The sequence below is a fragment of the Ictalurus punctatus genome, chromosome 18 (genome assembly GCF_001660625.3).
Source record: "Ictalurus punctatus breed USDA103 chromosome 18, Coco_2.0, whole genome shotgun sequence".
Classification (NCBI taxonomy): Eukaryota; Metazoa; Chordata; class Actinopteri; order Siluriformes; family Ictaluridae; genus Ictalurus; species Ictalurus punctatus.
The window spans coordinates 14,596,399-14,611,398 of record NC_030433.2 but is presented as its reverse complement, the minus strand read 5'-3'; the positions used below and the strand labels follow the sequence as shown (position 1 = coordinate 14,611,398).

At 41.0% G+C, this 15,000-nt stretch overlaps 2 protein-coding genes across 2 annotated transcripts in view; both read right to left on the bottom strand.

Moving 5' to 3' along the window:
* timd4 (T cell immunoglobulin and mucin domain containing 4) overlaps positions 1–2,551 on the bottom strand; it is a 3,784-nt gene extending 1,233 nt beyond the window's left edge. Inside the window, exons 1-3 of the mRNA XM_053687834.1 lie at positions 2,226–2,551; positions 1,629–1,967; positions 1,471–1,536 (exon numbers count right to left, since the gene is read on the bottom strand). Of these exons, the coding sequence (XP_053543809.1) occupies positions 1,471–1,536; positions 1,629–1,967; positions 2,226–2,415 (595 nt within the window). The 5' untranslated portion in view covers positions 2,416–2,551. The remainder of the gene's footprint in view (positions 1–1,470; positions 1,537–1,628; positions 1,968–2,225) is intronic.
* A 6,042-nt stretch (positions 2,552–8,593) lies between these two features.
* The window catches only part of havcr1 (hepatitis A virus cellular receptor 1), an 8,219-nt gene continuing 1,812 nt past the window's right edge, over positions 8,594–15,000 (bottom strand). Inside the window, exons 3-7 of the mRNA XM_017491878.3 lie at positions 10,348–10,437; positions 10,103–10,161; positions 9,927–10,017; positions 9,803–9,839; positions 8,594–9,155 (exon numbers count right to left, since the gene is read on the bottom strand). Coding sequence (XP_017347367.1) covers positions 9,023–9,155; positions 9,803–9,839; positions 9,927–10,017; positions 10,103–10,161; positions 10,348–10,437 — 410 coding nt within the window. The 3' untranslated portion in view covers positions 8,594–9,022. The remainder of the gene's footprint in view (positions 9,156–9,802; positions 9,840–9,926; positions 10,018–10,102; positions 10,162–10,347; positions 10,438–15,000) is intronic.

Genomic DNA, 15,000 nt, shown 5'->3' with positions numbered 1-15,000 from the left:
GCACTGTATGAAAATGTAGCATTGATGGTGAGTTATTATTAAGTAAATCAGTTTAGTTAAAAAACACTTAAACACACTCCTCCATAACTTAGCTTACAAGCTCCTTTGAATCGCCAATAATACATTTGGATTTTACCCTTTAAAGTCTTAACAATAACTAATATTTGACCATGTTAGATAGAGTTCAGCTAAAAAGCTGCTTATTCCTTTAATTAAGCTAATTCTAGTCCTCAGAACCAAACTGTTTCCTCTGACTTGCCTGAACAGTGAGTTGCAAACTTAAAACACGATAATGCACCTCACTATTCAAGCAAGTGTGAGGAAACACGGTTATATAGCTCCTGCAATTGTTAGCTAGCTCCTACTATTGTAAGCTAGCTCCTGCAAAATAACCCCCTCCTACTACTGTTAGCTAACTCTGCTACTTTGCTCCTGCCTGAAAACAATTCAAGCTAAAAGGTTTCCTCTCACTTGACTGAATAACAAGTTGCATTTTCTTGTTTTGAATATTGAGATAGTAGATGACTAATGTGTTGTTGTCACACTTGTTATTTTCCCTGTTGAAAATTTAACAACGTAGGAAAATCTTGATTGAAACTGGTGCAAGTCTTGTCACTTACTAATAAATGGCATCAGTACAAACGATTTTCAAAATAATTTAGTAACTGTACATTCCACAGTATATAAAGTTAAATATGATATAATTTTGCGTTATATTACAGTATGTTTTCGGCAGCAGTTGCCAGGAAACTGTTTACAGAACCAGGCTATATAATAGTTATAGCAAATTAGTCACTGCATTCTACAGTTGTTCAAAATTGTATTAATTTACTGCCAAGTTCAGTGTGAATCAAGTAAAAAAAAAGAAAAGAATAAACTCTTAAACTCAAAGTAAAAGTACAAGAAAGTTTCACTAAAGAAAAAGACTTCTGCCTCAGATCATTAGTACCATTTTCACCAAGCAACTGAGCAACATGGGGAAATATTAGCTGAGGCTAACCATTAACAGCTTAATTCCTAATGTCTTAAGTGTTAGCTAGCATGATAGCAACGCTGATGATACAAACTAGCTGAATACTAATAGCTAGCAATACAAATTGTCTTGATAAAACAAAGTGTAGCAGCAGATATACTACTGTGATGGGTATTAGGTCTCATTCTTAGATTTATGTTAGGAAGCACGACTCTTAGAAGCTCTCTAATGCTTTTCTAATCCTTATGATGACACACACACACACACACACACACACACACACACACACACACATATATATATATATATATATATATATATATATATATATATATATATATATATATATATATATATATATATGTATTGGGTGGAAAGTAGAGGTTTTTCTTTTGATTTTTCTTTTGCTTGTACAGATGCTTTAAAAACAGGCTTACAGTACCATAGTAATTAAACATGCCTAGCCTGAACAGATTTAGACCCAATACATTACTCACCTGTTTGAGTTTGCAGTGGTTCTGTAGTATGAAGTGTAGTAGTTGTTGGTGTTGTTGTTGTTGCAGCTTTAGAAAAAAATAGTAACGTTTTCGGTTTGGCAATCCTCAGCATTTAAGAACATAAACGGCATGAAAAACAATTATAAAACTTTACTTGCCTTTCATGACTTTTAAAGAGTAGGTCACCTTCTTGTCATTGAAAAGCCCATCTATGTTTATCCTGCAGCAGTACGGCCCACTGTCTGACTGTCGTATCCGCTGGATCCCTAGGTCCATTTGTCCTGAGAGAACATCTCCGATGAGTCTGTACCTGTCAGAGACCTTTGAGATGACCCCACTTTGGTCTGTCTGAACAATGATGTCATTGCACCAGAAGGTTCCACAATCTCGACCCCAGCAGACGTGGCTCAGGCCATGATGTTTCACAGAGTAATGACAGGACAGAATCACAGTACTGCCCTCGGTTACCTTGAAAGGCGTCTCTGATGATCTGGCAACTGATGGATACAAACAAAAATATAGTGGATAGCATGACTCAAGGACAATTAATACCCAAAGCTTCTTGGAAAGAAATCTGTATATATATATATATATATATATATATATATATATATATATATATATATATATATATATATATATATATATATAAAACTTCCAGATTTCTGTAATACAATGTTAGTTCAGAGAAGACAATTACAAGACAAGTCTATGCTCTTCTTAAATTCTTAAAAATGGTCATTGGTTTTATTTACCTGATACGTTGAGAACAAGAATCGAGAGCAGCAAAGATAAACGACTATAACTGGCAGCCATTCGGACTAGATTATTAGTTGTAGTTTTGCATTTAAGCAAACACTGATTTGTGCTGAAGGCAGGCATGAGGCATGACAATGAAAGTTTGTGAATAGGCAGCTGTGTTCTCGAGACCTCAGTCTGTGACATCTCCAAGCAAGGCAGAGCTACTGAGTCCCTTACGAGCTCTTAACTGTTGATGAGGAGAGAAGAGAGAATAAGGCCATTGTGAAAGAGCTCTCTGCAGAGGCCATGTTCCAGAAAAAAACATCCATTAAAGGTTCTGTTAACTGGATATCAGGACAGACTGGTCTTCTTTCCAACAAGAAACGAAAATCTAGAGGTGTGTTATGAATTTCAAGCCTTTCCTAGAAAATAATGCATTATATTACGTGCCAGCCATTTTTGGTGTTGTCTGAACTCTCAGTGGGCAACACATTTCCTGAATAGCTCAGTATATTATTAGCCAGAGTTCACCATAAATCCAGTGTACAGTACAAACAAGGCCTTCTGCTTACAATGCTTTAAATGCACAAAATGTAATTGAGTATGAAGGATCAACAAAAATGCTCTTTAACAACTAAATTGGACTGTTTTTCATTTAATATATTTAATACTGATTGGATGATTCCATGATTCATCATTTTGATAATTTTTTCAACATTACCTAAGAAAACATGTATTTAACCATTCAAAAATGAGTTCACCCATCTCAAGCAACAATATTTGTAAAGTATGTAATGGAAGTGACAACCAGGTGATTTTTTTTTCCAATCTTCAACTGTACAGTTTTAGTGAACCTGCACATCAGATTCCTGTTTCTGGCTGACAGGGGTGAAAATGAATGTGGTCTTTGGCTGATGTAGCCCATCCACCTCAAGGTATGGCATATTGTGCGCTCTGAGATACCTTTCTGTTCACCACAGTTGTAAAGAGTGCTTATTTGAGTTACAGTAGCCCTCCTGTCAGCTCTAGTCTGTCCATTCTCATTTACATCAGTGGAAATACACCATCATAGGATCACCACTGAGCACATATTGTATTTTAATGTTGGTCCATTCCAAGCACAGCAGTGACACTGACATTGTAGTGTGTGTGTTGTCCTGATACAAGTGTATCAGTCATAGCAGCATTGCTTGGCTTTTTAAACACTGTGTGTACACTTCCTTGCTGGTGCCCTTTATGGATCAATGGTTAAAGACTATAACTAATTATTCTTCCATGCATAGTGTGTGCTATTCATCCTCTAGTCCTTCATCAGTGTCAGTTTCTCACAACAGTACTGCTGCTGGATGGATATTTTCGGTTGGAAGACTGTTCTCAACCCAGTGGTGACCCTAAGGTGCTTAAAAATCACAACAAAGTTGCACCACTTGATACACACTGTCACTTTTGTGTTGAGATTGATCCATCTTTAAGATAATATCATGCTAGTGGTGGTTCTGTGGTGGTCCCTTCTACCGATGGATGAGGGGGACGACAAATTGTACATAGCACAACATAACTGATGGGCTACAGTTATCAATTGTATACAGACAACATGACCTAAGTGATAAGTTTAATTGATAAAATTAAACCTTGGCCTGTAGCAAATAAAATGTACATACTTTAGAAGATTCTGAACAATGCCCATTACCCCAGCTAGAACATTAACAGCCCTACATTACCTGGGGATTAATGGGTGCAAACTAGTAGAATTTGGGGTACAGTTATCCATCCATCCATCCATCCATCCATCCTCAACCATTATCGTGTCGCGGGGGCAGCAGCTCCAGCAAGGGACCACAAACTTCCCTTTCCCGAGCCACATTAACCAGCTCTGACTGGGGGATCCTGAGGCGTTCCCAGGAGAGTGTGGCGATATAATCTCTCCACCTGGTCCTGGGTCTTCCCCGAGGTATCCTCCCAGCTGGACATGCCTGGAACACCTCCCTAGGGAGGCACCCAGGGGGCATCCTTACCAGATGCCCGAACCACCTCAACTGGATCCGTTCAACGCAAAGGAGCAGCGGCTCTACTCTGAGTTCCTCTCGGATAACTGAGCTTCTCACCCTATCTCTAAGGGAGAGGGATGAGGGTAGGAACAAAGGTTGCCCAGTAGATTGAGAGCTTTGCCTTCCGGCTCAGCTCTCTTTTCTTCACAACGGTGCGGTAAAGCGATTGCAATACTGCTCCCGCTGCTCCGATTCTCCGGCCAATCTCCCGCTTGCATGTCCCCTCACTCGTGTACAAGACCCCGAGGTACTTGAACTCCTTCACTTAGGTTAAGTACTCATTCCCCACCCGGAGTAGGTACTCCATAAGTTTCCTGCTGAGAACCATGGCCTCAGATTTAGAGGTGCTAATTCTCTTCCCAGCCGCTTCACACTCAGCTGCGAACCGATCCAGTGAGTGCTGGAGGTCACGGACCGATGACGCCATCAGGAACACATCATCTGCAAAAAGGAGCGATGAGATCATCAGGTCACCAAACCGCAACCCCTCCCCACCATGACTACGCCTCGATATCCTGTCCATGAATATCACAAACAGGATTGGTGGCAAAGCGCAGCCCTACCCCCACCTGGAATGAGTCAGACTTTTTGCTGAACATCCAGACACAGCTCTCGCTTTGGGAGTACAGTGATTGGATAGCCCTAAGAAGGGAACCCCTCACCCCATACTCCCTCAGCACCTCCCACAGTAAACCCCTGGGGACCATCACCACCATCATCATCATCATCATCATCATCATCACCATCATCATCAACATCATATACCTTCTCCAAATCCACAAAACACACGTAGACTGGATGGGCATACTCCCAGGCCCCCTCCAAGATCCTTGCGAGAGTAAAGAGCCGGTCCGTTGTTTCATGACCAGGACGGAATCTGCATTGTTCCGAGGTTTGACTATTGGCCGAACCCTCCATTCCAGCACCCTGGAGTAGACTTTACCAGGGAGGCTGAGAAGTCTGATACCCCCATAATTGGTGCACACTCTCTGCTCCCCCTTTTTGAACAGGGGAACCACCACCCCGGTCTGCCACTGCTTGGGCACTGTCCCCGACTTCCACGCAATGTTAAAGAGGTGTGTCATCCAAGACATCCCCTCCACACCCAGAGCTTTCAGCATTTCTGGATGGATCTCGTCAATCCCTGGGGCTTTGCCACTGTGTAGTTGTTTGACTACCTCAGTGACCTCCACCAGGGAAATTGACGATGATCCCCCATTATCCTCCACCTCTGCCTGTACCATAGAGGGCATGTTAGTCGGATTCAGGAGTTCCTCAAAGTGTTCCTTCCACCGTGCAATTACTTTCTCAGTTGAGGTCAACAGCATCCCATCCTTACAGCTTGGATGGTTCCCCACTTCCCCTCCTGAGGTGGTGGATGGTTTTCCAGAAACACCTTGGTGCCGACCGAAAGTCCTTCTCCATGTCCTCTCCGAACTTCTCCCACACTCGCTACTTTGCCTCTTTCATGGCAGAGGCTGCAGCCCTTCGGAACTGTCGGCACCTTGCAACTGCCTCCGGAGTCCTCCAGGATAATACATCAGTCGGACGGCTTCACTGACCACCGGTGTCCACCACGATGTTCTGGGATTACCACCCCTTGAGGCACCTAAGACCTTGAGACCACAGCTCTCTGCCGCAGCTTCAGCAATGGAGGCTTTGAACATTGCGCACTCAGGTTCAATGCCCCCAACCTCCACAGGGGTGCCAGAAAAACTGTGTGAGTTGAAGATCTCGTGGACACGGGCCTCCTCCAGACATTCCCAGTTCACCCGCACTACCTGTTTGGGCTTTCCAGGTCTGTCCAGAATCTTCCCCCACCCTTTGACCCAACTCAACACCAGATGGTGATCAGTTGACAGCTCTGCCCCTCTCTTCACCCGAGTGTCCAGAACATGCGGCCTCAGATACGATTAGAAAATCGATCATCGACCTTCGGCCTAGGGTGCTTATGAGCCTCCTTATGTTCGAACATGGTATTCGTTATAGACAATCCATGACTAGCACAGAAGTCCAACAAACGCCCTCTCGGGTTTAGATCAGGGAGGCCGTTCCTCCCAATCACGCCTCTCCAGGTATCTCCATCATTGCCCACTTGCACGTTGAAGTCTCCCAGCAGAGCTATGGAGTCCTCTACTGGTGCCCTAAACAGGACTCTGTGCAGGGTCTCCAAGAAGGCCGAGTACTCTAAACTGGTGTTCGGTGCATATGCACAGGCAACAGTCAGAGGCCCCCCCCCCCCCCCCCCCCCCCCCCCCCCCCCCACACACACACACAACCCGTAGGCGTAAGGAGGCGACCCTCTCATACACCGGTGTAAACTCCAACATAACGGCGCTCAACCGGGGACTTGTGAGTATCCCCACACCTGCCCGGCACCTCACACCCTGGTCAACTCTAGAGTAGAATAGAGTCCATCTCCTATCCAGGAGTACGGTTCCAGAACCGAGACTGTGCGTTGAGGTAAGCTACACCAGATCTAACTGGTAGCGCTCCACCTCCCGCCCAAGTTCCAGTTCCTTACCCCACAGAGAGGTGACGTTCCATGTCCCCAGAGCCAGCTTCTGCCACCCGAGTCTGGTCCGTCAAGGCCCCTGACCTTCACTGCCACCCATGTAGCAGCGCACCCGACCCCCACTGTTCACCCCACGAGTGGTGGGCCCATAGGATGGAGAGGGGGGTGCCACGTTGCTTTTTCGGGCTTTGCCCGGCTGGGCTCCGTGGCTAACCCAGCCACCAGGCGCTCGCAGTCGGGCCCTCCCTCTGGGCATGGCTCCAGATGGGGGCCCCGGGCTTTGTCTGGGCAGGGTAACTCCTCCTCCCTTTGTTTTTTTCATGAAGGTGTCTTTGAACCATTCTTAGTCTGGCCCCTCCCCTGAGATAACTTTTCCTTGAGAGACCCTACCAGGAGCACAAGGCTCCAGACAACACAGCCCTCAGGTTCGTAGGGACACACAAACCTCTCCACCACGGTAAGGTGACGGTTCCCGGAGAGGTGTAGGGGTACAGTTATTTAACAAATAAAAATGTATCTTTGTTGATATAGTGAAGTTTCTGAAAGGAGATTTATGGAAGGAGTCTCAGGTATCAGCAGTTTGTAAGATTCAGTTAGACTTCTGTGGTGGGAGAGTCTTCAGGATAGAGGACTTTGCACCTTGTTGTTTCTCAGTAACATGACAGTGCCTGTTTCACTCATCTTGATCATTCTGATAGTTCAGTATGAGGGAAAATCTGTGTGTTTGTGGTATTATAACTTGCGATAAATGAATCCCTCTTTTTTTTTCTTTTCCCTTCTCTCCTGTTGTGTTATTTCTACCGTTATGTTTGTTGTGTGCTGCATATGCCCATGTTGACCTTTTAAATTTGTTAATCTCTTAATTCTCCATCTTTAACTCTGAAACATCCAATGATTTTATTTTAATGGCTGAGTATACTTAAAGGTGATGTCATGGCAATCCTTTATAATGCTAACTCTTGTTGAACTCTACATGTCACTGTAGGTTCTGGGGGTAGAGCTTTGTGTCCATGGGCGGAAATAATGGTAAAGTGATCTGATCCTGACTAATTTTGACTCCTCTTGCCTAATGCACCTTTATATGTGCTTAGTCATAATTTTTACATGTTCAAAAAAAAAATGTTTTTCAGCCTAAAGAAAGATTTTTCAATCTGCAACTTGCTCTATGCCAAAGTTCTGCAGTGATTGGTATTCTGCAATGCCACACATGCTGTTTTGTATAGATATGATCACAGTGTTGGAGACTGTGTGAGTCATAATGCAATCAACACGTGTATATTCAGAGGAGCTTGCAATTTTTCTAAATTACAGCAGATTTTCCGCAGATGAAGACACGTCATGTGACATCATCACAATTCACATTCAGGTGAAGCCCTCTTCGATGCACCTGCATCAAACATAAGTACAGCTAAAAGGTCTCACACCAGCAGAAGGCCCTGAAAACCTGGCTGAAGAAACTGGGAAGAGCAGCTTTTGGCTCTGCCTGAGGAGAAAGGAAAAGTGTTGGGGTAGTAATACCTAACCCAAGTTCTAGTTAGAGGGGATTGCAGGGAGACGTCCTTGCCACTGCTCCGCCACCAAAAGACATTCCGTGGTTAAAGGAGCAAAATATTGAGCAGAGGTACCTGCCTAACGATCCTGCAGCTGACCTATGCCATATGGATCCAGTGACACTGAGCATGCATTAACTGTGCCAGTGGGGCTTGCCACAGCCTTAGTCACAGTTGGGTGTAATCTAATTACTTTTTCTGATAATGCAGTAATGTAACGCATTACATTTTAAATGTATGTAAATGTCACTGATGTAAATAAAATCATGTTACTTGCATTACAGATTTATTGTTAAGAAAAAGAAAAACTCCACAAATTGCATCGCAAATTTTTTAAAAAGCTGCAGCAAAGCCGGAACTGTCGTAAAAAAAACATAGCAAAATCCTGTACAGATGGATTATGTGCCGAGAAAGCACTGCAGCTCAAATATGCAGTAACCGATCAAAACATTTGTGGTGTTGAAAATGTATTGATTTAACTTTTACATTGCAACATTTACAAATGACCAACATTTACAAATTTACAATTGTAACATGTACAAATTATCATTCCACTACAGTCCATATTTAATATCTGTAGGCTAAAAAAAGTGATTCAACTGCAAAAGACAATCACAAAAGTTAGTTTTTAATTATCCAAAGCCTTAAAAAAAACAGTCCAAAAGCTTTGTCATTTTACAGTATGTAAGCTCCATGAGTTATCTTGACCATTGCTCATATTCATTCTCAGTGTCTAATTGGTAGATGTTCTCCACAGCCATTGACCTGCTGTTCAGACCAAGGCTGACTTCTGAGTTGTTGTAGATGGCTGAGGGATTCTGGTTCTGGTCTCTGGTTGGACAGAATTGTATCCACATGTAAGAAATAGTTTACATACTGACTCTATAAATATAAATAAATGGTTTTACTTCAGTGAAACAGTGAAGCACAAATGGAAAATTAAATTAGATCAGGCAACAGCTAAAAATGATTCTACCACAATACAAGACCACCTCACAAAATTAATTAAATGTGTTATATGTATATTGTTTATTCTCTGTTTTTTTTTTTTATATGATAACTTGCTAAGAAATAAGCAACATTTAAAGTTGATAATCTGTATGTTTTACACAGAGTTACACTTTCACTGTTATTGTGGTGGTACTTTTAAGTTTTAGTGGGTGTCATAAAGTTTGTAGTGGATAGGCTCAGATTTCTATAATAGGGATGGTTTGTGTTTAAATAAATCCTTACATTCATGCTTGTACAGTACAATGGCTGTAATGTTAATAGTTTTTTTAAAAATTTTTTTATTTATTTATTTTTTAAAGTTTTCTGCTGACATATCAATAAAATAATCTAAACATGTACAAAATCTAGCATTTTGTTTAAAATTTTACAGATTGGTTCTGGACAATTTATTGCAAAACATTCTTACTTTTAATCAAATGACCTTCTTTCTTTCTATCTGACTCAAATGTGAATTTCCTTTCACTTACATTTCTAAAGATTCCCTGGTTCTTCTCTTTTTCTTCCCTGAAAAGAAAACAGTCATTCAGCACAGATTTTAGATCAAAGTTGAAACAACAACACTGGTGTTTATTGTGAGATGAATGTACTCACATATCAGATAAAAAGCAACGCTAAAAACCAGGAAAATCAGCAGGACTGATACAGCAATTACAGGAATCAAATCATCTGTTGGTTCTTTCCCCTTAACAATAAGAACCTTAAGAGTTAGTAACAATAACAATGATATACATAATACAACAATTCTATCTGAAGTCATGCATACTTACCATTTTATTAATGTCTGGAGTTAAGGAGTTAGGGTAGTGCCTTGTGCTATTGGCTACCACTGGTGGTCATTTTTATAACCAAAAGAAAAAAGAATTAAAGGTGGCATTATAAAGTGTTGTCAGATCCATATTTCTGTATGTAATATTATTGCATTTTACAGACTTAACATACAGTAAATAATTAAAAGCAGCTGTAAAATAAAATTGTCACAGTGAAAGGCATGACATTATGCATTTTGCTATACCTTGTGTCGCTTCAGTGTACCATGGATCCTTTGTTACCAGCTCAGGGATACTTGGTAATAAAGAATTCACTTCAGACGTTGGTGATTGTCCTATTTAAACAAAAAATGAAACAGAAATTGTTACATTTTTTCTTTAATATATTGTATGTCTCTAATTAATGTGTAGTCACACGTAAACTATATATGCTAGACAGGCTCTATGACTGGTATAACAGAAAATTGATTTCCTTATCAACAGGGGATCACAGGTTTAAATCCTGGCAATGTCACAGCCAGGAGCAAGGGAGCAAAATGGTCTGTGCTCTCTGGGTGGGAGGGGTGGCTTACTCTCCCTCCCCTCTCAATCAGAGCAACACTAACCAATAGTGGACATTTGTGAGCTCATGTATGTGGAAGAGGACAGATAACACTTTCCTCCTAGTGTCCTCCTAGTGTCTCACATTGCCCTGTGATGCAGCATGAGCAGCAGTTTGAAAAAATGCATGTCTCAGAGGAAGTACTGTATGTGCTGTGCTAGCCTTCAAGTACCTCAGTTGGAACCTGTTGTACGATAGACTAGAGCTGGCTAGAGGGTGGAAATTGGCAGGATTTTTTTTTTTTTAATTGATGGAATAAATCAGGACAGTGCATGGTGTGATAGGACAATAATAATCCATTGTTTTCCTATAATAGCACATCCTGAAGAGTTTTATTCTCTTTATACTACAAAAAATTAGCAAATTATATAAATGTTCTTTTATAACACATCATACTTTTTATCTGTTTATAATTAACGTTAATGTTATAGAACACCCAAGAAACAAATTAGCCCCATCATCATCTATAGCAGCTATAAACAGTTATCTTACTAGCCTATCTTTTTTCTCTTTCTTGAAGTTAATAAGACAAAAATGAATTAGATTGTCAGATTATATAGAAATCCCATGCTGGGAAACATAAAGGAACAGCTTTACCTCGGACTGGTACTATGTGCTGACACTGGAGACTCTTTCCAATAATGCAAAATAAATGTCTCAAACATCACCATGTCAACAAAAAGGTAAAAAAAATAAAAAAATTTTTAAAAAAATTATGTAATGTACCTGCCTTACAAGTCTGTAAGTGTGGAATTTGTTAGTATAGAAATAATCATTCATAATTAATATCAACCTGTGGTTTGTCTTGCAGCTGGTACTACTGTCAGAGCTGCTGTTATAGAAAATTATTTCACACCTTCTGACCAATCAGAATTGGGAATTCAACACAATTGCACATTTTATGTAAATAAACATATGCCTTGAAACCATTTTTGGCTTGTGTAAGTACACAAGTATCTTGACTTTATATCTTTTACTTACTTACTTATATACCTGTATAGTATTTGTGCTGTACAATGATAACCCAATAAAATCAAATGTATAAATGGATTAATACCATTTTATAATTTGTTACTTAACTGTCACAACTAAAATGTAAATTCTACATAAAGTTACACTGTAAAATAAATAAACAGTTCTTGTGTAGTTAGTTTGTATATATAAACATAATCAAAATGAAAAACTGGTCTCTTGTTCAAGAACATCTTACAGCTGCCACTGCAATCCATTAGCATGGGCTACAAGCAAGAGAAAACCAGGCTAGTGTTGGAGCTGAGGGAGTCCACTGACCAGGCAGTGAGGAGTATGAACGTCCAGGTCCACACTGGCCACAATTGTAAAGCCCATACTGAAGTCGATCAGGCTGCAGCACAAAGAGCTCATCATCAGGGTCCAGACAGGAAAGACAACCTTGAGTGGGGATAAGCTCTGGGGGTCTGGCCCAAGGCTAGCAGGAAAGAGAGGAAAGAACTGGTGGTGTCTGAGGTGACAAGGATGGATTACGGGTGCTATAAGATCAAGGCTGTAGCACAGGGACGACAGGAAGTCTGGACAACGTGGGAACAACTTGTGTTGTTGGCAGAAACATCAGCATGGTGGAGCTGGGGAAAATCCCACAGGCAAGGCTTAGTTTTCTTATCAGGACAACATACAACACTGTCCCCTGACCACTGAACCTGCACCTGTGATTTGGCCAGGAAGAATGCTGACCCCTCTGCAGCAGTCTAAACGCAAGTCTCCAGCACATCTTCTCAGGCTGTAAGATTGCGCTCTTCCAAGGACGCTACAGGTGGCAACACGATAATGTCCTGAGCACACTGGCTGAGATGCTGGAGGGGTGTCGACAGGTCATAAGTAGAGGTCATCCTCCACCAGGGTGTCAGCACATCCAATTCATCAGAGAAGGTGGGGGTAACACAAACAGTACACCAAGAGTTCCATCAAGGTTAGTTCCTTTCATCCAGGACTGGAGAATGAGAGTCGAGCTTGGCAGAAAGCTCCAGTTCCCTAGTGAGTCCACCCTGATATAGTGATGTGGTCCAGCAGCACCAAGACAGTGCTCCTCATCGAGCTAACTGTCCCATGAGAAAAGAGAGTAGAAGCTGCCTTTGAGAGGAAGAGGCTGAAGCACTCTTGTTGCTGAGTGTAAGGAGGCTTGCTGGAGAACCAACATCTTCCCAGTAGAAGTAGGATGCTCTCGCTTTGTTGGAACTGCCTGCCTCCTGAGGGATATGGGAGTAACTGTAGCAAACCAGCAGAAGGCCCTGAAAGATCTGGCTGAAGAGGCTGAGAAGAGCAGCTTTTGGCTCTGGGTGAGCAGAAAGGAGAAGTGTTGGGGTAGTGACACCTAACCTGAGGTCTAGTTGCAGGGGGTGGCAGGGAGATGTTCCTACCACTGCTTCACTACCAAGAGACCTTCCAGGAGGCAAGACATGGGCACCAGAGGAGGAGCGACAGGCTGTAATGCCATAGCAGGTCAACATCTACTTGTGCGATTAGTGTAATTAAAAAGAAATTAATATTGGAAAACCAGTAGCTTATACAAATTTAACTACACTCATCTTGTTACACATGAGAGAGAACATCCTTTTGAAAGATTCAGAAGTTTGCCTCATACTCACAAAGCCAAAACAAAGCTGATAAACTGTAACTAGTTTGTAAAACTGCATCCATGTTCAGTAGAAATATTATAGTTTATATTCAACTACACGGGTATTAGAGACAAATGATAATTATAATAATTTACATCTTCAAACTCATTTTAAATAAACTATACTGTTAAAGTGGAACCAAAAATCCCATCTGCAAATGACCTCTGTGCTTTTGGCATTCACAATAAAAGGAGACTCAAAATAGGACTCACTTCCTTTTCTAGACCGTTTTCCATTGATGAGCTGTCAAACCACTTGTTCACACCACACACCATAACTTCTTTAGCACTCAGAATCCAGCTGTGTAATACTGAATTATGAATAACGGCATTCAAAATGAGTCACAAACACATTTATCAAAAGGCTCTGAAGAAAAGAAATGAATGAGGGGAGGGAATTTGGTTGCAGAACCATCAAACACAACTCATGCTTCATGCCATAGGACTATTTGTGACCTTGATGTAAGTGGTTGACAAAAAGAAAATACATGTGCTGTATATACTACATGCAATATATTACAGTAGTAATATAGTTCACATTATTATTATTATTATTATTATTATTATTATTATTATTATTATTATTATCCTTATTTTTGTTTGTTTTTATTTATTTATTTATTTATTTTTTTTTAGATCTGCTGCTAACCTCAATGGCGCAGCTGCTACTGATACTGTGCCTCTCTTAGCCTATCTGTCATTTTGCTACCCAACACTGATTTATTGAGTGACTAAATGACCACATTGGCAGCCAATAGAGTTTTTTATTTTTATTTTTTACTTGTTTTCTTTCTGCGATGTGACATAAAACTGCAGATACATAAGGACAGTAAGCGTCAAGTTCTTTAACCATAAAGCAAATGTGAAGTGGACTGGTACCACTTTGTTTTCACATACTGTACATCAAAGTGGACCACAAAATCAACCACTATCTTTAGAGGTGGTCTGAGCACTGTTAACTTCTGGGCTCTGGGCCTTTCAGAGCATTCCAACTGGGACTAAAAAATTAAATAAATAAATATGAATAATAATAAAAAAAACAAGCAAACAGAAAGTGGACTTCTCTTTGCATTCATATTGTCCCCTTGAAAGTGCACTCGGCTCACTTGCTGGATCTCTTCACCATCTTATGAGGCATCAGTCCACTTCCCATTCACAGTTTCTCCTTTTGGACTGAGATCAACAATTGCTTAGTTTTGTGGGTAAGTCACTGTTCTGACTGTCTCAATTGGTCTCACACTTGCATGTATTTTGTCTCATTTTCTTGTATCAGCATTCTATTGTGGTCCTGTTGAACCCCTTTACTATCATTTCTTCACAGAACTGTAAAAACACTTTACTGTTTTTATGAGTTGTAACTAACTGGTTCCTTATATCCTATATAATCCTCACTCCAAATATTAAAGAGAGCCATTGTCTCCTCCTCCAACCACACAACTCCTCGTCCCACCATGTTTTAAATATTGGAGCTCAGCTAAGCTGTAACATCACACAAGCAATGTAGGGGAAAACTTGGGGTCAAAAGGTTAGTAATTATTTTGAGAAATGAGCTGGCTTTTTGCGGGTCTAACATATGGTCCATATTGAGAAAGAAAAGCAATGAATCCACTTAAATTGGTCGAGATGAGCCGAATGTGAAAACACCCT